Genomic DNA, 25,414 nt, shown 5'->3' on the forward strand with positions numbered 1-25,414 from the left:
TCCTCAAGGATAACCAAGTGAGTGGGCAGGGCGTAAAAGAAGAAATATGCAATGTAACTAGAATATTCACTATGACACATGATAGAAACATGTTTTTAACACTGAAGGAAGGTATGATTCTCTCAAAATGAGATTTCATTCCAATGATAAATTATTCAAGATCAATGACTTCTCCAAGGTTACATGGCCAAAGACACCTCCTATCATAGACATGAGTTATTATGCCTTACACTAAAACTCAGGAGCTCCTAAAACCTTATATTTAAAGACATCCCTCCCAAGCCCACCATTGCATTTAAATTACAATTACACCTACACTCACAATGTTCTCTGGGCTTTCCTCTTCCATCTTGCTGCTATTATCTGGTTATTATGAATAAACAGTACCTTTTCCCAGAACATCTAATACCACCAGTATTAATAGTAACGGGTACTATTAACTCTCTTCTGACGTAATGTGCAAATATTTTTAAATTATCTGTCCTCTCAAGTCATTTCTAAAGACACTAACATTTAACAATGCATGGACAACATTTTGAATCTCTTTTAAAATAAAGAGACTGGACAAAGAAGTTTCTGAACATATAGAATCTATGCATATGCACATGAACTCATAAATACTACACCCACACATTATTTTAACCTGATAAAATGATTACTGAGCAGCTCGATGTACTCAGATGGTTCTGGGTAACAGAAAGATCATCCACTGGCAAGAGCTGTAAGACCCTGGTTCCAGTCCCAGGGCTACCACTTACTAAATACCTTATTTTGGAAGTCATTAAGCCTCTGGGAAGCTGTCTCCTCAGCTGTAAAATGGGCAGAAGACCTATCCCGCCCAAACAGTGTGTTGAAAATAGTCAAGTATAAATAAAAACACGAGCTTGTTATAAGAAAAGAGCTCCTGCTCTGGGGAGTTTGCAGTTTGGGTGCAGGAAATAAGAACACAAACACAGGAAAGAGGCCCACAGTGCGAATGGTGGCCTTGTTTCATACGAGATTAATCACTGAACGATATTCAGGGAGGGCCTCAGCATCAGGCACTGCAGGACACAGGGTGTGTAACATCAAGTCCCTCCCTTCAGCGTGCCCCCATGTAATGAAGAGCTGAAGGGTGCAACCGAGGCTGGGTGCCCTAAACATGCAGGAGATGGAGTTAAAGGAGGCTACTAGTGATAAATGGAAACTTCTAGGCACTGTAGGGCTGGGGAAGGACCTGGGAGGTAGATGAGTAGGATTCTAGATCCCCTGGGAGGAAGAAATCCTCTGCCATCTGACAGTCCTCCAGCACAGGACTCTCTCTCACCAGGGAGCAGCCGTGAACATCCTGCCCTGTGTGCAAACCAACTCCCCTCACCTCTCTGGGCCGGGCTCCACTCACAATCACCCTGTTCCACCCTACCCTCATGCCTCCCAGGCTCGCATCAATCCCTCCATCAGGTCAGGTGGGTGCCCGGCCCGCAATCTCTCTCCAGACCACCAGGCACTGCTCATCCCTGGGCTGAAAGCTGGTGAGGTGGCATCTGGAGACAGCACATGCTGGTGAGGTCAGACATGGGAAGATCCAAGGGTTTGTGGATTGCTGACAAGTTAGTGGATGGGCAGCAGGTTCTTCGTTTTTTCCAAGCTCCCTGTGACCTATTTCCTGAGTCCTCCCTGCCACTCAGACTCGTCCCTGGGGCCAACGGGCCAGTCTGAAGAGGGAGAGGAGAGGGAGAGAAGAACACAGGATGATCCCTCCTGTGGAGCCAAGGAGGACCTTGTGGCAGAGGCCAGAGTTCAGAGCAGGCTGACTTTAGCGTGGCCTACCCCACCCACCTTCCCCTACTACGGCCCGCAGCAGGCAGTAGGCTGGACTTTCGAAATTACAGAATCCCCAAGCCAGAAGGTGCCTTCCAAGTCATTAATGGACATTCTCAGATCAAGAAATGAGGCAAAGGGTGTTCGGAGGAAAAAACCTCAAGAGGTGGGTGGCAGGTAAACCTGTGCCGAGCCCTGCATGGCCTAAGGGAGATGACCCGGCTCCCTTCATACACTTGGGGATTACTCTGCACATGTGTGCTTAGGTATATAACAGGCCTTATATAAAATGAACAGGTATTGAATGAATAAATTAATGGTTGATCTTTTCTTTTTAAATGGTAAGTTCCTTAAGGGTAGAGACAAGATGGTGTTATAATGTTCACCTGCAGTATACAGCACTATACTCTACATATGTGGCCAGCTGCCGGATCAGATGCTCAACCTTCAGAGCCCCTACTCATCAAGGCACTGGGCGGAAACGCACCCTCAAGTAAGCACACATGTGAAACCACTTTTGTCTTCGAGGAGCTTATGTGCTGCCACCTCCTTCCTGAAACTTTCCCTCCTCCTCCCCCTGGCAGAATCACTCTTTCTGCTTCCCTCCAGCTCGTGAGCCCCTTCGAGGCAGCAACTCTGCAGAGCCTGGGGCCTGGTATACAGCAGGTGCTCTGCGTATTGAACAAAGGAAGGAATGAAGGCCTAAACCAACAATCACAAACCAATCCAAAACTAGAAGATGGGTCTGACAAGTGAATGGCCACCATCTAACTACCTTGCAATATGCCCCTTCCTTTGTATTCCCAATGTCCTAATTCAGGCCCCAGTGACCACTTCCCAGGGCAGGGGCCAATGCTTCTCTATTGGGCTCCCTGTCTCAGGTCCTTCTCCCCTTTGACCCTCTCACCACACTCCCATTGCCAAATCAGTCTTCCTTAAGCCCAGCTCTGTTCACTTCACTCCCCTACCCAAAAGCCTTAGATGTTTCCCAACAACCTTGGATGGAGAAGGCTGCTTCCACAGGGAGCAAGTACCCGGCCAGTGCAGCAAGCAGGGATGTTTAAAACAGGGGCTCACGTAATATGTGGACACTAGACTAAGCAACTTTATGTCTCCTTACACCCCAAACATTCTGTCCAGGTTAGGACAGACGCTCTATACTCACACCCAATGCTCTCACCCAGGTGTGGGAATACTTTTTCTGTAAAGGGCCAGAGAGTAAATATTTTAGGCTTTGCTGGCCGCATATACACAGTCTCTGTTGCATAGTCTTCAGATTTTTTTTTTTTTAACAAACTGTAAATACTATTTTTAGCTTACATTTTTTTGCATTCAAAAACAGGCTGTGGGCTGTAGTCTGCCAACCTCTGCCCTGACCAACAGGGACAACTCTGAGTGCCCTGAACTTGCATTGTTCCAACTTACACACCTCAACCCGAGCTGCACCATTCCTTTGTCCTCCTTTGAGGAGAGTCCCGCACTACAGAAGGGCACAAGCATTGAGGAGGGAAGCAAGGGCCACCCCCCAACACACAGGGAGCACCTACAGCTGCTGTGGACCACCACACTTCACAGCTGCAGAACACTCCAAGCTTCGGAGCATGAGAGCCACCCCAGGTCTGTCCCAAGGATGGATGGATGGATGGATGGACAGATCGAAAGACAGGTGGACTGATCAATTGAGGATCAATGGATCAATGGATGGATAAATGGACAGACGGATGGATGGACAGATGGATAAAAAGGGACCAAGAAAGTGAGTCAGAGAGTCACTGCTTCAAGAATTCAGGGGGCCGACCCCGTGGCCAGGTGGTTAAGTTCGCATGCTCCACTTCGGCGGCTCAGGGTTTCACTGGTTCAGATCCTGGGCGTGGACATAGCACTGCTCGGCATGCCATGTTGAGGTGGCATCCCACACGCCACAGGACCCACAACTACAATATACAACTGTGTACTAGGGGGATTTGGGGAGAAAAAAAAAGATTGGCAACAGTTGTTAGCTCAGGTGTCAATCTTGAAAAAAAAAGAATTCAGAGAAGTGGTTCTGATGGACTGGGCATGTTAGGGAAGATTTCACAGAAGAAAAGGCAGAACTAATATATTTTTCAATGAAGAAATTAGATATTGATTGAGATGCTTTATAGAGCACAGCTTTTGATAATTCTTAAAAAGATTCCTATTTCAAAACATGACATGACAATCTTGACTTTGCAAATCAAAATGAATTTATTTCTAAACATACAGCAAGCTTTTTGAAGGGAAAAATATAAAATCACAAAATCAAAAAGATAACCTAGACCTTCACATTCAACAGACATTTTCTGAGAACCATGTACTGGGCACCACGCCGGGCTCTGAGGACTCTAAGAGAAGTAAAATCTAATCCTTATCCCAGGCCCACCCACAGTCTGCTCTGAGGGTCCAACAGGAAAGCCAGGAACTGCCGGCAGGGGGAACTCTGGATTTTGAGGCTCTCTCACCCCAAAAAGGAAGTGCCAAAATACTCTGAGGTCAGACAGGGAACCATATGGCCAATTGCCCCTCTCCTCACACTCCTTAACAGCAGACGTCCAAGGGCCAAGGGCTGTCCCCACATAAGTCTGTGTCTTCCAGAAACAGATCTCTACGTCATTCTGCCATGGCCCAAACCCTATACTGAGCATACTAAATGCCTCGTTCAGCCAACACCAAAGGAAAGAGTTGTTCCACAGAAATCAATCTTCTCAGTGAACTAAAGCTCATCAAAATTACCCAGTAAAACTCAAAACCTATTTTCATGCAAACTCTCCTCAGCGGATTACACACTTCCCTGCCCACCACAGCAGAGGGCACTGATTTGGACTCTTCTTAAACGTGGGGTCGCGAGACCCTCAGGGATTCCTGGAGGAGGGGTGGCCCCACACTTCTGAGTGAGTCTAATTCTCTCTTTCCCTCCCGTCCACTGGCCTCAGCTGTTGAGCACTGGTCTCTGCTCTTTCCATTTGACTATATGGGTCTTTTCTAGAACCCTGAGGATGACATGACCCTGACCTACAGAGAAACAAAATGGGCTTCATGGTAGCTATTCTACTCTTACATGGGGGTCTTTTCGTCTACTTCCAGGCTCTAATGCATGCCCTATGGTCAGTGCCTTTAATTATTCAACCTAATAGTATACTTTCCTTTGGAAAAACAATAACAAATTTCTGAAACACTCATTTGCTGACAATGTTACTCCCTAATTCAACCCAAAGTTTAACAAAGTGTCAGAATCCTGTAGCAACTCATGTTGTATCAGGCGGAAATAAAGACCCCAACGTCACATATCGGGCCTCACTGGCTTTGTGCACAGATGCTTGAGGGACGCAAGGAGGTGCATAAATTAAAAGAGCAAATCAAACAGAGGAGCCCTTAACAGATTTCCTATCAGCTACGGCTAAAGCAATTTTGTCATAAGATCAATCAAACCTCCTTTACTTTACTCTGACCGTAAAGAAGAAAACCGTGGACTTCTAAAATTAAGCTCCTTCCACATGGCTAGAGAAGATAATAAATCATTTTTAAAAGACAGAACAATAATCCCAGTTCTGGAAAACTGAGGGGAGGCAGGGTGCTGGGAAAGGAGGCCAACATTAAATGTCATCCCCAGAGCAGCAGCTCACCAGGGTGACTGGAGAGACTACGAAGGAAGGTCTGGCCTGAAATCCCAATTAAAGCTTCTCTCTTGAGTCTCTTCTGGCTGGAATTTCCTCTTTTAAAACGAAAACAGAGGGCCCCGAGGGTCTGGAAATAGACTGAGGGAGTGAAGGTAAGAGAGAAGGCGGGGGAAACAGGGGAGGTGAGAATTTAAGCTGCAGACACTGCCGAGATTGCAGCATAAGCAACCTGGTCCCCAAGGAAAAGACAGAAACAGGAGCGTGGAGGAGGAAAGAAGAGGAGGATGGAAAAGGTGAAGAAGCACATTGCCTACCCCCTGATTTTTACGTGGGCTCTCCCTGAGGGCAAAGGTACCTCCTCCGAATTAAAGGCCTGCCACCAGGCAAGCTACAACCAACACACAAAAGCTACAGGTTCTGACAGCCCAACAGCCCGAGTAGTAAACACACCTCATTCCTATTTGCCAAAAAAAAAAAAAGAGAGAATTTACAAGGTGAGAAAAAAAGCAGGAATCTCAACAATCACACCTTTTGTCAAGAAGCGAGTGGTCTCCACCGTGAACAAATCAAGGTGGTGCTTATAGCGAGAAGCGACCAAAAAGCCACAGTAACAGGCAAGAACAATGGGCTGTGCAAAGTTTGCTGTAGCAGGGACGACAAGGCCTGGCTCCTGGGCCGTACACCTCCCAGGTGATACCGAACACCCAGCTGAATGAGGCAAATATCTGAAACCCACTTACCAATGCGAGTGACAGTTCCACTAACTTACTTTACAACCAGAGACCAAGCAGGCAAATCTTCCAATTTTCTCAGTATCTTCAGAGCCCAAGTGAGAAGGAACAAAACAAATGAAATATTAGGAATTTCAGCTGTAAATACAAACTGTTTTCTTAACACCAAAGTCAGTCATTCATTAAGCTATTGAGCCCCTCTTCTGTGCAACCCATTGGGCATTTAAAGATGATTAAGAACTGGGGCTGGCCCCGTGGCCGAGTGGTTAAGTTCGCGCGCTCTGCTACAGGCGGCCCAGTGTTTCGTTGGTTCGAATCCTGGGCGCGGACATGGCACTGCTCATCAGACCACGCTGAGGCAGCGTCCCACATGCCACAACTAGAAGAACCCACAACGAAGAATACACAACTATGTACCGGGGGGGCTTTGGGGAGAAAAAGGAAAAAATAAAAAAAAATCTTAAAAAAAAAAAAAAAGATGATTAAGAACTGATCCAGCAACTAGGCAATAAAAAGAAATAAAAGGCACCCAAATTTGTTAAAGAAGAAATAAAACTCTATTTGCAGATGACACAATCATATATACAGAACATCCAAAGGCATATACACACCACTATTAGAGCCAATAAACAAGCTCAGCAAGACTGCAGGATATACGATCAACATACAAAAATTAACTGTATTTCTAAACACTAGAAATGAATAATCCAAAAATGAAATTAAGGAAACAATTCAATTTACAATAGCATCAAAAAGACTAAAATATTTAGGAGTAAATTTAACAAAAGAAGCACAAGAACGGGCCAGCCCGGTGGCACAGTGGTTAAGTTCACATGTTCTGCTTCTCGGCAGCCTGGGTTTCCCCAGTTCAGATCCTGGGTACACACATGGCACTGCTTGGCAAAAGCCATGCTGTGGTAGGCGTCCCACGTATAAAGTAGAGGAAGATGGGCATGGATGTTAGCTCAGGGCCAGTCTTCCTCAACAAAAAGAGGAGGATTGACAGTAGTTAGCTCAGGGCTAATCTTTCTCAAAAAAAAAAAAAAAAAAAGAAAGAAAGAAGCACAAGACCATACACTGAAAACTATAAAACACTGTTAAACCAAATTAAAGAAATAAATGGAAAAACATCTCAAGTTAATAGATTGGAAGTTGTTATGACGGATCATTAAGATGTCTATACTCCCCAAATTAACCTGCAGATTCAATGCAATGCCCATCAAAATCCCAGTTTGCTTTTTTTGCAGAAATTGACAAGTTGATCCTAAAATTCACATGATAATGCAAGGGACCCTGAATAGCCAAAACAATAATGGAAAAGAAGAAAAAAGTTGAAAGACTCAGAATTCCTGATTTAAAAACTTACCCATAAACCTACAGTAATCAACACTGTGTGGTAACAGCATAAGGACAGACATAAAGATCAATGGAACAGAATTGAAAGTCCAGAAATAAGCCCATACATCAAAGATCAATTGATTTTCAAAAAGGGTACCAAGAAAATTCAATGGCAAAAGGATACTCTTTTCAACAAATGGTGTTGGGACAACTGGATATTCACATGCAAAAGAATGAATCCCTACCTAGATCCCTACCTCACATCAGAGATAAAAACTAACTCACAATGGATCAAGGACTTCAATGTAAGGGCTAAAACTATAAAACTCTTAGAAGAAAATACAGGTGTAAATCTTCATGACATTATTTTAGGAAACAGTTTTTTAGATATGATACCAAAAGCACAAGTAACCAAAGGAAAGGTAGGTATTCTAGACGTCACCAAAATTAAAAACTCTGTGCTTCAAAGGACACCATCAAGTGGGTAAAGAGATGATTGACAAAATGGGAGAAAATATCTACAAATCATATATTTGTTAAGAGTCTAGTTTCTAGATATATGAAGTACTCTTACAATTGAACAATAAAAAGACAAATAACAATTTAAAAACGGGCAAAGGATGTGAAAAGGTATTTCTCCAAAGAAGATATACAAATGGCCATAGGCGCACGGAAACAATGCTCAACACCATTAACCATCCATCAGGGAAATGCAAATCAAGTCCATGAGATAGCACTTCACACCCACTACGATGGCTATAATCAAAAAGACAGGGGCTGGCCCCATGGCCGAGAGGTTTAGTGCATGCGCTCCACTTTGGCGGCCCAGGGTTTCGCTGGTTCGGATCCTGGGCGCAGACATGGCAACGCCTGTCAGGCCACACTGAGGTGGCGTCCTACACAGCACAACCAGAAGGACCCACAACTACAACATACAACTATGTACTGAGGGGATTTGGGGAGAAAAAGCAGAAAAAAAAAAAGGAAGATTGGCAACAGTTGTTAGCTCAGGTGCCAATCTAAAAAAAATAAACCATAAAACAAAAGACAGATAACGCCAAGTGTCGACAAGGATGTGGAGAAATTGGAACCCTAACGCACTGCTGGTGGGAATGGAAAGTGGTGCGGCCTCTTGGACAACAGTCTGGCAGTTCCTCAAAAAGTTGAACAGAGAGTTACCATATGACCCAGAAACTCTACACCTAGGTATATACCCAAGAGAAAACATATGTCCACCCAAAAATTTGTACAAGAATATTCACAGCAGCATTATTCCACAATAGCCAAAAAGTAGAAACAATTCAAATGTTTATCACCTAATGAATGGATAAACAAAATGTTGTCTATCCATACAATGGAATATTATTCAGCCAAAAAAAGGAATAAAGTGTAGATTCATACTACAACTTGGAAGAATCTTGAAAACATTATGCCAAGTGAAAGAAGCCAGATACAAAAGGCCACATATTGTATGATTCCATCATACAAATCTTATTATATGAAATGTCTACAATAGGCAAATCCATAGAGACAGAAAGTAAATAGTGATTGTCAGGGGCTGACAGAAAGGGGGATGAAGAGTTACTGCTAACAGGTATGAGGTTCCTTTCTGGGGTGATGAAAACGTTCTGGAATTGGATAGAGGTGATGGCTACGCAACTTTGTGAATATACCAAAAAAAATCACTGAATCGGACAGTTTAAAAGGGTGAATTTTTATGGAATTTTAAGGGTGAATTGTACATCAATTTGAAAAAAAGCAACAACAAAAAATAAGTGCCTCAGGAAGGCACAGAAAAGTTTTTTTTTAACAAAATTCAACTTCAAGATATAATTCAGAACCTATGTTTTCTTTTCAGGAATACAAACTAGCCATTCCTTGCTGATTTTTCATTCCCGCCATTTATTCTAGAGCCACTTCAAACCCAATGTATGTGATTTTGAGGCTGGGGAGGGCAGTGAGAGATCAACTAGTCCAAATCCCATATTTTAGAGACCAGACATTCAGGGCAGTGACTTGCCCAAGGTCATATAGCAAAGTGGAGGCCAAACGAGAACCAGAATCAGCTCTTCTAGCTCCATGGCTAGCACTCTTTCCACTCCGCCATATAAACACAACCAATTCCACAAGGCTGCTTAACAGAGACCACATCTTCCAATGATGAGAACCGGCTCCCCCAGAACCAAGAGAAAAGCTATTAGAACCTGATATATCAGAAAAATCAGTATTTACTTAAAGTTCAACAGTCCAAATTATTTAATGATTGTAAAACCTCATGATCATTAACACAACCTGTTTTTCACCAGAGAAGCAAAGCACAACAGAGATATAATCCAGAGACCAAGACCGCAGCTAAGACTGCAAAAGCGCTAGAAGGTGAGAAGGGTGCAAACTACGCAGCCCAGCTGTTCCAAACTTAAACTAGCAACGCACCCAAAGAAATTCCAGCTCAAGGGCAACCACCACGTTGACTCCAGTGACATTTAGGGGGAGGGAATCTTTAAAGAGGTGAATGGAAGAGGTCAAGTTTACTTTCACCTCTAACCTCTTGAAAAGTATGAATGTGAATAGCCAAGAGAAAGAGAAAGCAGAGAACATGGTGAGAAAAAGTAAAGACTGGCCAGAGGCAGGTGTGTTGCAGAGAGCTGCAGACACAGAATGCTAAGACCTGGAGAGCCCCGGGACGGGACCAGTGAATCACCTGTCCGAGGTCCAAGAGCTGGTCAGCTAACAGGTCAAGGCTATCAGAGGAATAAATTTAATACAAGGACTTAACATCCCTGCTTCTGTTCAGAATCTCCCCAAAGTCCCCTAACTGGCAAGAGGGTGCTGACTCCTCGGCCGACTCTGCCTAGACACGCCACATCTGTGAGTCACCCTTCAGTGGCCAACTCTCAAAACACAGATTTGCTGACAAAGAGGGAACACTGTATGGATCTCATCACTGCCTATGGGGCTCTGGAGTCCTTTCCACACAGCTGTGACGGTGGTCTCAGTCCCTCGGCTCTAAGGGGGCCAGAACTGTCCTTTTAATCACTCCATGGCAGTTAAAGCCACTTAATAAACACCTCTGATGCTAAGGACTTCCCCAGGGGTTAGTGTCTGATGACCATGTCTGGGCCATCACACGTTCTCTAAGTCAACAACAATGGGGACTGGCCTGCAGAAGGTCAACAATTATTAACCTACACTCAAGAAACCCATACGGGGCCGGCCCCGTGGCTAAGTGGTTAAGTTCGAGCGCTCTGCTGCAGCCATCTAGGGTTTCGCCAGTTCAGATCCTGGGCGCCGACATGGCACCGCTCGTCAAGCCATGCTGAGGCGGTGTCCCACATGCCACAACCAGAAGGACCCACAACTAAAAATATACAACTATGTACCAGGGGGCTTTGGGGAGAAAAAGGAAAAATAAAATCTTTAAAAAAAAAAACTACAAAGAACCCCATACAAACACCTAAAGAGGAACCTTCACAGGCAAAAGAAATCCCAGATGCAGAGGTCAGTTGATGCATCAAAGAACTAAAAAGAGGGACTGGCACAGTGGCACAGCAGTTAAGTGTGCACGTTCCGCTTCGGCGGCCCGGGGTTCGCCAGTTCAGATCCCAGGTGTGGACATGGCACCACTTGGCAAGCCATGCTGTGGCAGGCGTCCCACACATAAAGTAGAGGACGATGGGCACAGATGTTAGCTCAGGGTCAGTCTTCCTCAGCAAAAAGAGGAGGGTTGGCAGCAGTTAGCTCGGGGCTAATCTTCCTCAAAAAAAAAAAAAAAAGAGAGAGAGAACTAAAAAGAGTAAGACCTCTAAGAGCACAACGCTAATCTCAGTATAGCTGGGATTCCTGGTTCCATCAACTGCTAGTGGTGGGACGGAGACCTGCAGTCAGGGAACTTACTTGTCCGAGCCTTGGTTTCTTTAACTATAAAATAGAGATAACAACAGGACCTATCTCACAGGATAGTTGAGGATTCAATAATCAATTTAAAACACAGCGCAGAATTAAGGCTCAAAGAAATCTCAGCCAGTGTTGTAGGCAGTGTTTAAAAAAAAAACTATAATAAAAATGTGATTTCTTCTGGGATGCTAGGGAAAGAAGCCGCAAAGTCCTGAACACTTGGCTAGAATCCTAAAAGGCAAGAGAATTCATCATCAGAGGGAACTGTCTTCATCAGCCACTCAATTGTATTGACAGCATTTGTATATAAAATCTATTGACAAAGCCATCTTCAGCATAGAGGGGAAAGATGACATCATTAGTAATCCCGTTAGTAGGGCAGGCCTCCTGCCAGAGTGTGAGCAATGCCCCGGGGCCACTCGGCTCCACAGGGCTAGGCATGTCAGCAGAGCAGCGAAGAGAATAAAGAGGAACCATTTCTGCAGCAACAAGCACCGAGGAAACAGCACAGAAGCCAGGGTCTCCCAGAAGCATCCACTCAAGAAATACATAGACGTGACTTACTAAAACCAACAGCTAGAGAGAAGTCATGCTGGTCACCGAGGCATCAACACGGAGGGCCTTTTCTGGCCCAGGCTCTACAGAGGCAGTTGGCTGCTAAGAGCAGCTGACTCTCGTGTCAAAATGCTTGAGCTTGAATCCTGCCTCCACCACATCCTAGCTCTGCAATCTTGGTAAAGTGGCTTAAGTTCTCTGGACTTCCAGGGTTTTTGTAGTAATTAAACAACTTAATAGTTAATACAGGTAAAGAATTTAAAGCATACCTGGCACACAGTAAGAATCCAGTAAATGCTAGAAAGAACAGACAAGGGGGAGGAAAACAACAGTGACTGACGATAACACTTCAGCCATGCTCTGGATATCCCACTCAGGGAACAACAGCATCATTTCAATACATAACCTCACCGAAAACAAAGCACACTGCACAGTCTCTCTTAAAACTCCGGGCAGAAAGCACTTATAAATCTACTATGGCTTCACAATCAAGCTTGCCCTACAGAGTCAAGGACAGTGTATGACATGCTCAAAAAACAACAAAGGTAAAAATAGGAGAGCTGGGCTGCCTCTCTGCAGCCCTAACTGCAGTTTAAAAAGCCCTAACTTTAAGTCCTAACTGCAGGACTTAAAGATGCAGTTTGCAGTTTTGTTGAACTCCAGGACATGCATCAGTGTACCAGCCAACCCGTGGGACCCTATGAGAAACTGTCACGCTCTGACCTTGAAAAAGTGCAGAGTGCACCATGGCTGTCAAACCACATCTGACAGCTCTACCCACCACCTCTGAGTTCCTCTAGACACCTTTACTACTTGATAATTATAACACCGGCTTAGGGCATAACTCTTCTCAGCTAGACTCTAAGAACCAACTCCAACAGCATTGTTACAGAGTCATCACTCATTCCAAAAAACAATTAATTAAAAGAATCTTACCATCAAGCCTAGAACTCAGTCTGAATGCAAGGGGTCATAAACTTGGACTGGAAAAAAGAATTACATCTGGATTTCATTGGCCCCCAACTGAAAGTGAGCATTTTCTTCAATTGTTAACGTATGCAACGCACCATGTACACAACACACCATAACAGTATTAGCAATACCTGACTCCAATAAAAGATACATTAATATAACTTTAAAGTTGTTAGGAATATCTGACAACATTGCTTACATTCATCAGTACTTCAAAATTAAAGTATTTATTACACCCACTACCAAATCTTGATATTTAACGCTTTAGTAAAGAAGCATAATTAGCATGACACGGACCTTTTAAACATTTTGCTAACTGAATTTCAATATATTTGGTTTCCTTTGAAATCCTATGTATTTTATTTGATGCATTAAAGCATCTAAAAGGAGTCCTCCACCTTCACCAGAGTGTCAGAGGGGTCCGTGCCACAAAAAAGGTTAAGAGGATAAAATATAACTGCACACAAAACATGAGAATATAAGTGCTTTATAGGGAAGGAGCTAGTCCTGTCTGCTTTTACATCCCTGGCACCCGGCAGTGACAACATATTGGTAGGTGCCCAATATACATTTATGAATCAGTAAGTCAACATAACAAAATACAAATGAAAATACAGCTCAAGAGGCTGGCACAGTGGTGTAATGGTTGAGTTCACACACTCTGCTTCAGTAGCCCAGGGTTCAGTGGTTCGCATCCTGGGCACGGACCTACATACTACTCATTAAGCCACGCTGAGGCAGCATCCCACACAGAAGAACTAGAAGGATGTACAATTAGGATATGCAACTATGTACTGGGGATCTGGGGAGGAGAAAAAAAAAAGAGGTAGATTAGCAACAGATGTTAGCTCAAGACCAATCTTAAAAAAAAAAAAATATACTCCAAGCATTCCAATTGACAGTCCATTTATTCCATAACATCGTTTCCACTGATAAAATAACGACATGAAAGCACGGAAGGGCCCTGGCAATCTGCTTTAAGGCCACATGACATAGAAAAGTTTGTGCGAACGAGGTAGGATCCTATGGGGGGATGATAACTCGGTAAATCCTCCACCTCTTTTTCGTAGGGAAAAAGGAGTGTTTGGGGAGCTGAACCAGGGCCAGCATCCCAGGAATTCGACAGACCAAAAAGTGTCATCATCTATCATCTGGCTAGAAACCACAGAGGGGAGAAGCAAATGTGCCCGCCAGTCCTTGTCTACACTTAGAGCTCTGCTTTAACGTCTCCCTGATCGGCATCTGCCACAAAACAAAATAAATACTCCAGATTGGTCCCAACACAGGTTCTTCAACAAGTCGTGTTGAACGGCACACAGCTGGCCTTGACACTGACACTAAGGAGCACCAAAGTGCCGTTTTCACCATAGGGAGACTGGGAGGCCCACTCCTCAGGCAGCCTGAGTGAACCTGGCTGTTGGGGCAGGAACTCTTGTTCTGCTCACCTCATCCCCAGCACACACAACAATCCGTCAGCACGATGGATCTCAATCGGACCTCTCAGTACCCGAACTGCCAGCACCTTGTCCAAGACCCTCCTGCCTGGATGACTGCAATAGACCCCCAGCCCCCAAGAGGTCTCCCTCTTCTCTCTCATGCCCTGATAGTCTAGTCTCCCTGGAACAACCACCAGGAGATTTTTAAAATGTAAATCAGATCATCTTATTCCCTGTTCAAGCCCTCCAACAGCTTCCCATGATGTGAGAACAAAATCCAACTCCCTCCCCAAGACTAGTAAGGCCTTGCGTGATGTGGCCCTGCTCATCCCTCCTCCTTCTCTCCCCCACCCGCTTCTCTCCTCCAACACTGGCCTCCTTTCTGTCCTTAAATGCCCCAAGAACATTCGCATCTTTGGGCCTCTTCACATGCTGTTCTTCGATTCCAGCTCTTCCCTGGCTGGCTTCCTCACTGCACTCTGGGCTCTGCTCTAAGACATCTCTTTGCAGAGGCCTTTCCCGACTTCAGTTGCCTGATCTCCAAAGCACTTTCTATTCCTGTATTCTGCCTAACTTTTCTTCATAGCACGTATCACTATCTGACACCACATTACATAATTATCTGTTTTCTGGGTGACTATCAACCCCATTTGGGGAAAGGCTTTAAAAAGTGCCAAAGTTCCAGGCCCCACCCAAACCAATTAAGTCAGAACTTCAGGGAGTGCGCCAGGCATCTCTGTTCCACAGACACCCGCAGTGATTCTAATGTGTGGCCAGGCCTCACAGTCTAGAGCAGTGCTTCCTGAACTTTAATGTGCATACCATGCACCTGGGGATGTTATAAAACATAGATTCTGACTCAGCAGGTCTACGGTGGGATCTAAGATTCTGCATTTCAAACAAGCTCCAAGTGATGCTAATGCTGCTGGTCGGTGGACTATTCTTAGTTACAAGGGTCTAAAACTCCACTGCCCAAGAGAACTTTCTTCAATGATGAAAATGTTCTAGGGGCCAGCCCGGTGGCACAGCGGTGAAGTTCGCACATTCCGCTTCTCAGCGGCCCAGGGTTCACTGGTTCAGATCCCGGGTGCAGACATCGCACCACTTGGCAAAAGCCATGCTGTGGTAGGCGTCCCACGTATAAAGTACAGGAAGATGGGCATGGATGTTAGCTCAGGGCCAGTCTTCCTCAGCAAAAAGAGGAAGATTGGCAGTAGTTAGCTCAGGGCTAATCTTCCTCAAAAAAAAAAAAAAGAAAATGTTCTAAATCTACACTGTCCAATACACATGTGGCTACTGAGCACGTGAAATGTGGCTAGGGCAGCTGAAAAAGTGAATTTTTAATGTTAGGCTACTACATTAGACAGTGCAGGTCTAGAACACATGCTTCACGAAGAAAGGCATCAGTGCCTAGAAATGTGGAGTGTAAGAGAAGAATCAGGATTACTCCAAATTGTGGCCTGAGCAGCCCTCTGTGGATTGGGTGGCTGTGAAAACTCAACCAGAGGCCTAGTTGGCCACCACCTCCAGAGTGGATCAATATTTACCTAAGGCAGGGAGGCACAGACGGAAGACCATACTGAGATACCTTAGTGACTAAAGCACGTGGTAACCCACAGATGACTGCCTTGCCTTCACGACTCAACTGCACATCATCATACAAGGCCCCCTAACCACAGCCCCAGGCACACCTGACCACTCCCATCCCTGGGCACCTGTGATTCTGGACATTTTATTACACTGATTTGTTATATTATAGGATGTCTGTCTCCCCCACTAAGCTGTAGGTGCTATCAAAAAGAAAACATATTCCTCTTGGTATTCTATCCCATCACCGAGCACACAGCAGGACCCAATAAACACTGAATGAATAGCAGGGCCTGGAACCCACCAGAGGGTTGGGGGGGGAGATGGAGATAACATAAGAGAAGACCATTCCCTCCTTAAATGACTGAAAAATTTGCAAACACATAAATCCAGATTTTGGAACACAGCATAAAAAGATGGCCCTGTTTGACCCATAGAAGCTCACTTCCAAAAACACAAATGTACCACACAAGAAGGTGATGTCTGGGGCCGGCCCCAGGGCCAAGTGGTTAAGTTCGCGCACTCCGCTTTCACAGCCCAGGGTTTCGCTGTTTGGGATCCTGGGCGTGGACATGGCACCGCTCATTAGGCCACGCTGAGGCGGCGTCTCACATGCCACAACTAGAAGGACTCACAACTAAAATATACAACTATATACTGGGGGGATTTGGGGAGAAAAAGCAGAAAAAAAAGAGAGAAGATTGGCAACAGTTGTTAGCTCAGGTGCCAACCTTTAAAAAAAAAAAAAAAAGAAGAAGGTGATGTCCTTCTGACAACAGATCCAAAATCTGTTAGTCTGGGGTTTGGAAGAGCTGTTTTTCAAACAAGTCACAAAGCGCTAAGATTGAGAATCACATTCTTGCCTAAAAAGCACTTAGCCTGGTTCCCACTATAACTGCTAGGAGGGGCTTCTGGCCCTAAGGACAGCAAAGCCCCTGGGAGTCTGTGCTGCCCAGATGCCCTCTCCACCCTGCAGTCAGAACCCTGTGCTTGTGACAGCATTGAGATTTCCAAGGTAACCAAGAACAACAGAGTAGAGAATTATGGCCCCGGAAGGAAGCAGATTAAATTGTAATACTTACAAGTCAACATCAAATTTATTTTTAAAACTACATATCTAACAAAGCCAAATAAGCAAGGCAGAATGGATGGTGCTCTAAAGGACAGTCTAACTAGAAACATGAATATTCCAAGTATACATATAATTTTTCCCTATTTTGAGAATATTTCAAAATACCCAGAGACTCAAAGAAACTGAGACAGAAATAAAACCCCAAAAAGGGGGGAAAAGCATACTTTTCAGATTTATGCCACAACTAATTTTTTCCATTATTTCCAAAAACAGAGCAGACTTGAGTTGCAGCACCAGACTTTGCTAAAATTGTGCAAAACAATTATTTCAACCAGAGACAGAGAAAGTGACCACCAAGTGAAAATTTTAAAACACAGGTATGTGCTGACATGCTGCCAAGACAACAAACTAGTTAAAAAATAAGCCTGGGTTAATAGAGACACAGTCTTTTCCATTCATTTACTCATTCAACCATTCATCCATTTCCCTACTCTTCCTACTCACCACCCCCCCCCACCGCCATGTAAATCCCATTTGGGGGGCCAAAGGCCCTCATCAGGGTCTGCCGATTAACTCTAATATAATCTGTTAAGCAGTTAGCATTTATTAAGCCAGTTGTCCATCAGGTACTGTGCTGTGTGTCATCTTATTAAACCCTTACCACAACCCTCTGAAGTAGATAGGTGTTGTTACGCAGGCTTTAAAGCTAAGGAAAACAAAAGTTCTTATAACTGGCAAGTGGTGGAGTCTGAACTTGAACCCAGGTCTATCTGATAAAGGAGTAATTTAGAGAATTCAGCATTATTAAAAGTAACAGAAAGCAGCATCGTTTCTGGAAACAGCATGGAGCCAAGTTCAAGTTCCAGCGCTTCAAGTTAACAGCTCTATAACCTCGAGCAAATTAACCTCTCCAAGCCTCAACTTCCTCCTGTGTGAAGCAGAGATGAGGAATACACACAACAATGTGAGGTTCATCGCACAGGGTAGTGACTCAATAGCTACTAAGTACAAGTAGTCCAGCTACAGGTTCGCATACCAAAAAAAGCACATTTCAGTTGTAAATCGATTTTTAGCAGACACAACCTATATTGGAAATAACAGGTTCACAAAGGTTAATCGATTTACAATGTTCACTAATTCCATGACTCATTTGTTTAAACTCAAGACAAAGGACTTGCAAATTCTAAGTTTATTTCTATCAAATGAGTGAGTTCATGTCACAATACCTACTCTCATGTTTCATTTCAGTATGAAAAGTAGATGCTTGTTTAAAACCAAAATATGTGGGCATCATTTGTTAATAAAACCATATACGGAACAACTTTTGGTAACGGGAATGAACATTAAACACCCTGGAAAAGAGCATTATTTAAAGGAGTCCACAGTGATTCCTCTTAGAAAGTAAACAGTTTTTAAATTTAGTTCTCATAAATCCAAGCTCACGAGTACCATCGTCATATTATGTATACTGGAGTTGCTTAAAGTGAGACAGACCTGTAATGATTTTAATTTTTTCATTCTTGAGACTTTAACCAATTCCTGTGCTAAGATGGAAGCACGGAGCAAGCTTGCAGTTTAATAAAATGACCAAATGCAGTCTCTTTTTAATCTGCTCAGTAACTGAGTCTAGGGTAATCTCCTGCACAGCACACAAAAAGAGCTTTGGATTTATACACTGTACACTAAAATTAATCAGAGAAAGGGCATGCCAATTTTAATAGCAATTCCTATTTGCCTAGCTTTCCAACATCTGCCAGTGTTAATAATATTTAACAAAATGCAACTGGGAAAAGAAACAGAACTTCAAATACAATCAAGTTGTTTTTTTTTTTTTAAGGCATCTGTACAAAGCTTCCTTCCCTTTAGAAATAGTCAGCTACCATTTGGTTGCAATCATTCCACAAACATTATTAATGGTGTATTTTCAAAACACTGTGAAAATTCTCCTCTTGCTTTTCAACCAGCACTTCTGAAAAGACTCCTCAGGCCCATGCCCACCTGCCTCATTTGAAGGTATCATTTTTAAGCCTTGCTGATACGAGTAGAATGAAGCGATCTGGGAACAGAGAACTCACTATGACAAAACGTTTACAAAACAGGGAGAGAGGAAAGGAGGATGCCCTAGCTATACTTAAAACATTCAGAATGCTGAATCTGTTACTTCAGATTTAGCCTGTTACTGACTGTTTATGTCTACAAACACAAAAATTTCCATTAAGGGAAAACATTCTGTATTTTTTTTTCAAGCAATTCCTAACAGCAGCTGCTTTGTTCAAGTGGGCAAAAAAATGAACGCCATCCCTTAACTTAAAGCTCTCTGGAGACCTCCCCTCACTCACTCTAGCCCAGTCATCTTTTTCTAAATACCTACAATAACCCATTTTAAGGCTGTAACTTGACGTTCTGGCCAAGAGATGTTTAATCAGCTACTCGATCTTGGCACACGTGTGGCTTGTAAACCAGTACCTATTATGAGCCAAGCACTTCACACACAGCATCTCTGACCCTCCTAACAACCCCGGCAAGGATGCCTTACTAGGGCCGTTTGATAGGGAAGGAAAGTGAGGGCAGAGAGGCGAGGAGCTGCCCCAAACCACACAGTCAGCGGCGGCCCTGGACCTACAAACTCTGCCCTTCCGACAGCGCCTGCTGCTTTGGCTGTCGACCCAAGCCCGTCCACTCCTAAATGTTCTGTCTGCAGGATATGGAGGGCTGACTAGTTAGCACCAGGCACGATGACTTTGCACCTTGACTAAAATCAGGCCTTTCCCAGTGTGGTGGGGAGGGAGGCGTCAGGGGTTCGAACAGGTAAGACACACGTAACCGGGAGCGGCCACCGCAGGCCGTGAGGCCGAAGCCCTGCTCACACGCCGTCCAGCGCTCGCGGCCGGGGCGCGGCGCGGCATCGGGCAGGCCTTGCTGGAGAAGGTGCGCGCACCTTGCCCGGGCGGCCGGCTGCCCGCGGGCCGAGCCGAGAGTCGGGCAGAGCGGGGCGGCCGGGCGGGCTGCGGCAGGGGCGCTTCGAGAGCAAGTTGGGAGGCGGGCGCCCGGGGAAGGCTGGCGAGCCGACGAGCCCGGCCGGGCGGGCGCGGGGGTCCGCGCTCACCGCCCACCCCGACTCTCGGGCCGAAGTTGGCCGCGCTGGGGGAAAGGGCCGGGCCGCGCGAGCGAAACGGGGGACGGAGGGGGTCTCAAAAGGCCGCAGGTAGCCATCGGCCCTCTGCTCCGAGCCACCTACACGAAACAAAGGGCTTCTGTTTCGGCAGCGCTGGCCCGGCCGCGTCCGGATTCTGAGAAGAAACTTTTCCCGGGATGCTGGACCGGGGAAGGGGCGGGGGCCGGCTGGCGGGGCGGCGGGCAGGGGCAGGGGCGCGGCGCTACCTGCGGCCGGAGCCGCCAGCCCGCCCGGCGAGGCCCGCGGCGCCGCTGCTCACCTCCTCGATGGCCGCCACCGTGTTCCGGCACTGCGCCGTGCGCGTGGTGAAGCTCGAGGCCGTGGGCGCCTTGTAGTCCTCATGGGTCTCGGCCACGAATTCCGACACGGAGATCTGGTCCGGCATCGCCTCGGCGCGCGGGCGCGGGCGGCCGGCCGCGGGGGAGCCGCCGCCTCAGCCGCCGTGCGGGCTCCGACCGGCCGCTCGGACGCCGCCGCCGCCGCGCTGCTCGCCCGGCCCGCGGACAAAGGGAAGCGCGGGGCGCCGGCCGCCGCCGCAGGAGCCGCCGCAGGGCGCGGGTCGGCAGCCCGCGGGGCCCGGCGGCGGGAGCAGGAGCGGCGCGCGCAGTCCCGCGCAGCTCGGCTCGGCTCGGCCCGGCCCGTCCGCCCGCCCGCCGCGCCGCGCCGCGCCGCGCCGAGGGCTCCGCCGCCGCCTGCCCTGCCGAGCGAGCCCCGAGGCGGACGCGCAGAGCCGGCGGGAACTGCCCGCCACCCAGCCGCGGGCCCCGAGCGACTCCGGCGGAGAGGGGCGGGTCCGGGCCGGGGGCGGCGGCCGGCCGGGCGCGGGGCGGGGCGGCGCGGAGGGCAGGGCCGCCAATCCGCGCGCTCGCCGCCGCCGCCGCCGCCGGGAAGCTGAGGCTGCAGGAGGGAAGGCGGCGCGCGCCCCGGCCCACCGAGCCGCTCGCCCGCCGCCGCGCGCCGCATTGTCTCGGCGTTTGGGCCCCGCGCCGCGCGCTGGCCTTCGAGGGCGCGCGCCGCCGGGCCGGGCGGGCAGGGCCCTCCCCAGGCCCCGACTCTCACCCCGGGGCCGCGAGGGCGCGCGCAGGCTGCGCCCGGACTCTCTCCCGGGCCGGGCCACATCCACCGCTCTCGTCCCTACCCCACCCGGGGCTTAGCGCCTTCCTTGGTGTCCCCCCTAAGCCGCCGGGAGTGCCCGTCCAGGCGGGGGAGAAAGTGTGGGGAGTTCGCCCCCTACAGGCCGGCGCGCTCCGCCCTGGGCCCGCGCCCGGCCGGCGGCTCCCGCCCGCCGGTTTGGGGTTCGGCAACAGCAACGAGAAATGACCAGACAGCGAGTGCTTCTGTGCTCTCCATGTAGTCACCTAGTCCTCGCAACCTTAGGAGGCAGGGAAAACAAATAACCTGCTTGTTTGTTTTATATAGAAGACAAACAGGTTGCCCAAGGGTACACAGTGAATTGCCCAATGCGGGGGTCAAACCCTTGTCCCTCTGACTCACAAGTCGAGCGCTTCAGAGTGCTCACAGGTCCCCTGCTAAATGTCCCACTCGTGTTTCCTAAGTTTATACAAGTATAGGTCATTTCTGGGTTAGTTGGAAATAGTTTTAGGGTACTAGGCCGGTCCCCCACCCCGGGAAGATAACTGAAGCGGAATTCCTTTAGAAAGTGGAGGGAACCAGGAGAAGGAGCTTGTTCGTGTGGTTTCAGAGAAAACAGGCAACGACAGCAGGCAAATCTCATACATAACTGGTCCGGTAAAGAGTTTGGATGAGTACAGATTTTCATGTAACAGCTCTTAAGGAAGCTTTTATGGTTATTTTTAAAAATCCAGAAGCTCTGAAGACACTAGTCAAATAAAATCACACCCTATAACTCTACACCAGGCATGCGGCATGGTTTCTGTAGCTGCCAGCAGTAAAACCAAGAGAAACTTTACAAAAACCTTTTGTGCATCTGAAAAGGAGGAAGTGTGAGAGACACTGGAAATTCAATGTATCAGACAAAGCTGTCTCCTGACGCAGCAGGACAGGACAGTGGACCAGTCAAACAGTCTTTTTTAAGTCCGCCTGTAAGAATTTGCTACATGAGGTGGCAGCTTGGGTCAGACATGAGGTATGGCTTTTGGTATTTTGGTGGCATTGCATGTGAAATTTAGCTTTCTGAAATAGATGTATTAGCTTTTATCACTGCACTAGGCAATGGTAAAATTTTAAAAACTGTAGCATCTCTGCTTCCACTCTTTATGTTTTTTCTCCCTTTTGGTGTCTTTGGTGGATTCCTCTGTTTGCAACTTTCTACAATTCAAGTCCTGCACCTATCATTTATGAAAATGCATCCTCTCCTACACCAGGCAGATTCTGTTCCCTCCTAGCTAGTTTTCCAGCTACAGTTTGTTGTTGTTGTTCTCCGTTGACATTGGAGAATATCCTGGGTGACTCGTCAAGTCTTTATTTTTCAAGAACTAATAACTATCAGGCTATGGAAATTTAAGAAGAGAAATTAGGGGCCGCCTGGTGGTGCAGTGGTTAAGTTTGTACGTTCTGCTTCTGTCAGCCCAGGGTTCACTGGTTTGGATCCTGGTGCAGACCTATGCACCACTTGTCAAGCCCATGCTGTGGCAGGTGTCCCACATATAAAGTAGAGGAATATGGGCATGGATGTTAGCTCAGGGCCAGTCTTCCTCAGCAAAAAAAAAAAAAAAAAAAAGGAAGATTGGCAGCAGATGTTAGCTCAGGGCTAATCTTCCTCAAAAAAAAAAAAAAAGGAAAGTAGTGCTTTCTCTAGGCATCTTGTACAGCATTAACCAGACTGATGAAGACATCTTTTACAAGCACAAAGTTAATCTTGGTATTCATCTCTGTTCTCTCTTTATATGCAACTCCTGTTCTTGTTTCTTGTGGTAGTTTAATATAATTTTCAGGTATGGGAAACTTTAGTAACCACAGAAATAAAATTGCAAAGCTGCACTGCATTATACAAGTGGAGGAGAAGCCTGGTGGAAAGCAAGTCATTACTAAACCCAGTGGTGATACAAAGAGGACATCTGTGGTACAACACTAAAGCAATTTATTCCTCCAGCCGTCCCTGAGAATCTCAGAAAACGTTGCCCAGCACAAAAGCCAAGAATTAAAGCAAGATCAGAGCAAAACATGGTTAATGTGTCTCAAGACTAATATAACAAAAACAAGTAGTTTTCAACAAATGACAATAAAATTTAAGTTGAATGTGGATCAGGAAAACTTTATACTCACGCACTTTTTTTTTTATTGAGGTCATAATCGTTTATAACATTGGGAAATTTCAGTTGTACATTATTATTTGTCAGTCACCATATAAATGCGCCCCATCACCTCTTGTGCCCACCCCCCCATACATTTTTTTTTGAATGCATGAAGAGAAGAACATGCTGATAACACCGTTACAGGCCTAAATACTCCCTTATCCAGAACTTTAAAATCTAAAAAGCCCTGAAAATCTAAAGTTTTTAAAATCACTTTTAGTGGTAAGTTGACCTGAAATGAACTATGAGGTTATTTATAGTCTTGTTTATCCTACTTCATATTAATATTTATGTTTTGCTGCAAAATATAAACATGCTTGATTATGGAGTATTGCCCCCAGACCCCACTGGAGATGACTCAGAATATCTAGTGTATGTGCCATATTACCTTCCTAAAGTCTGAAAAAATCTGAGTTCCAGTCACATCTGAAACAAAGGGTTTCAGAAAAGAGGTTGCAGGCTTGTATTATTAAAAAAAGAAAGAAAAGAAACATGGTGTTGCAGACTTGTCATTTCTAGGGGAAGGGGAAAGAAACTCTCCTCTCAAAAATGAAATTCTCAGCGGCGCATTGAGATTGACCAACAGCCCATTTTCCAAAGGAATTTTCTGCCTCCAGCAGTTCTCAAGAACCTGAGATTTTTCACTCTTAGATCAAGATATAAAATGTGTTCTTAACTCTGAAATTTGCCTGAGGGTTGACTGGTTTAACACAAGAAGTACCCAGTTCGCTTGCTATTAATTTGTAAATGATTACTCTTGAAATGGACAGATCTGTGCCTTAAAGAACTATGGTAAACAGTGTAATGAAATAGAAAAAGAACAGCAAACAACCCTGGTAATGTGAACACGTAAACACAGCCAGAATTTTCTCTTCCACAGCTTAGCAATACTCTCCCCAAAACAGTGTTGCTGGAGGGACCCATTTGTCCCCCAAGTGAGAGAAGTTTGAATACATTTACCACAGTGATCTCACCTTGGCACTTTAGGGGGAAAAAAAAATTAGCACACAGAAACTGTTTTGCAAATGAAAACTTAGGTTTTGATATCAGCTTTGCTTCTCTGTGACTTTGGGTAAATTAAATTAACCTCACCGGCCTCAGCTCATTTATGAAACAAAAGAAGCTGGACTAGCTAATTTCGAAGGCTCCTTCCTGCACCGGCACCCTATGATGCCATCATCCATGTTTTGTGTTAGTTTGGGCACAAGAGGGAAATTGCCACAAGGGCCATGTTACTACTGAGAATCTAATCACTGGTCCTAGACACTTGAGAATAAGCGTGTTTTAGATGACATTTATAGCTAATTTTTGAGAATGCTGTCATTTCGTTAAACTGGTGGATGTTGATGACAAACTGATTCATTCACAGCTAACTTCACAGTAAGATACTTGAGGTCTGTTCATTTTTTCTTATTTTAACAACGCAGTTTCTATAGGTGACACTGATTGCTGAACTGCAAAAGACAGTTTTAGATAAATGAGGTATAATCTGTACTATGTTGGAGCCATTTCAAGCTGACTCCAGAGAGCTGACTGTTAAATTTTCAGGAATTTTGCAAACTGTTGATTGTATCTGTACAGTAGAAATACTACTATAATGGTGTGCTACTGCACATCTCTTCCAAAGTCTACGTTCTGGTAGCTTGAAATTGTCCATGATGGGAGTATTTACACCAGTGGAACTGGCAAATGCTAAAAATCAAGGCTTGGGGCCGGACGTGTGGTACAGTAGTTAAGTCCAGCACACTCGGCTTTGCTGGCCTGGGTTCCCAGGTTCAGATCCCAAGCACAGACCTATACCACTTGTCAAGCCATGTTGTGGCAGTGACCCACATACAAACTACTGGAAGATTGGCACTGATGTTAGCTCAGGGCTAGTCTTCCTCAAGTGAAAAAAAAAGAGGAAGATTGGCAACAAATGTTAGCTCAGAGTGAATCTTCCTC

At 45.9% G+C, this 25,414-nt stretch overlaps 1 protein-coding gene across 7 annotated transcripts in view; it reads right to left on the reverse strand.

Moving 5' to 3' along the window:
• The window catches only part of ASAP2 (ArfGAP with SH3 domain, ankyrin repeat and PH domain 2), a 177,223-nt gene extending 156,511 nt beyond the window's left edge, over window positions 1–20,712 (reverse strand). For 4 of the 7 annotated variants that reach the window (XM_044771926.2, XM_070512633.1, XM_070512630.1 and 1 more), the window contains exon 1: window positions 20,455–20,711. In XM_044771926.2, coding sequence (XP_044627861.1) covers window positions 20,455–20,580 — 126 coding nt within the window. In that variant the 5' untranslated portion in view covers window positions 20,581–20,711. Of the gene's footprint in view, window positions 1–20,454 lie in introns of all 7 variants that reach the window. The other 3 variants (XM_044771922.2, XM_044771918.2, XM_070512635.1) reach the window with 2 other exon arrangements.
• Window positions 20,713–25,414: the final 4,702 nt, after the last annotated feature.

Source organism: Equus asinus, chromosome 6 (genome assembly GCF_041296235.1).
Source record: "Equus asinus isolate D_3611 breed Donkey chromosome 6, EquAss-T2T_v2, whole genome shotgun sequence".
In the NCBI taxonomy this organism is placed as follows: Eukaryota; Metazoa; Chordata; class Mammalia; order Perissodactyla; family Equidae; genus Equus; species Equus asinus.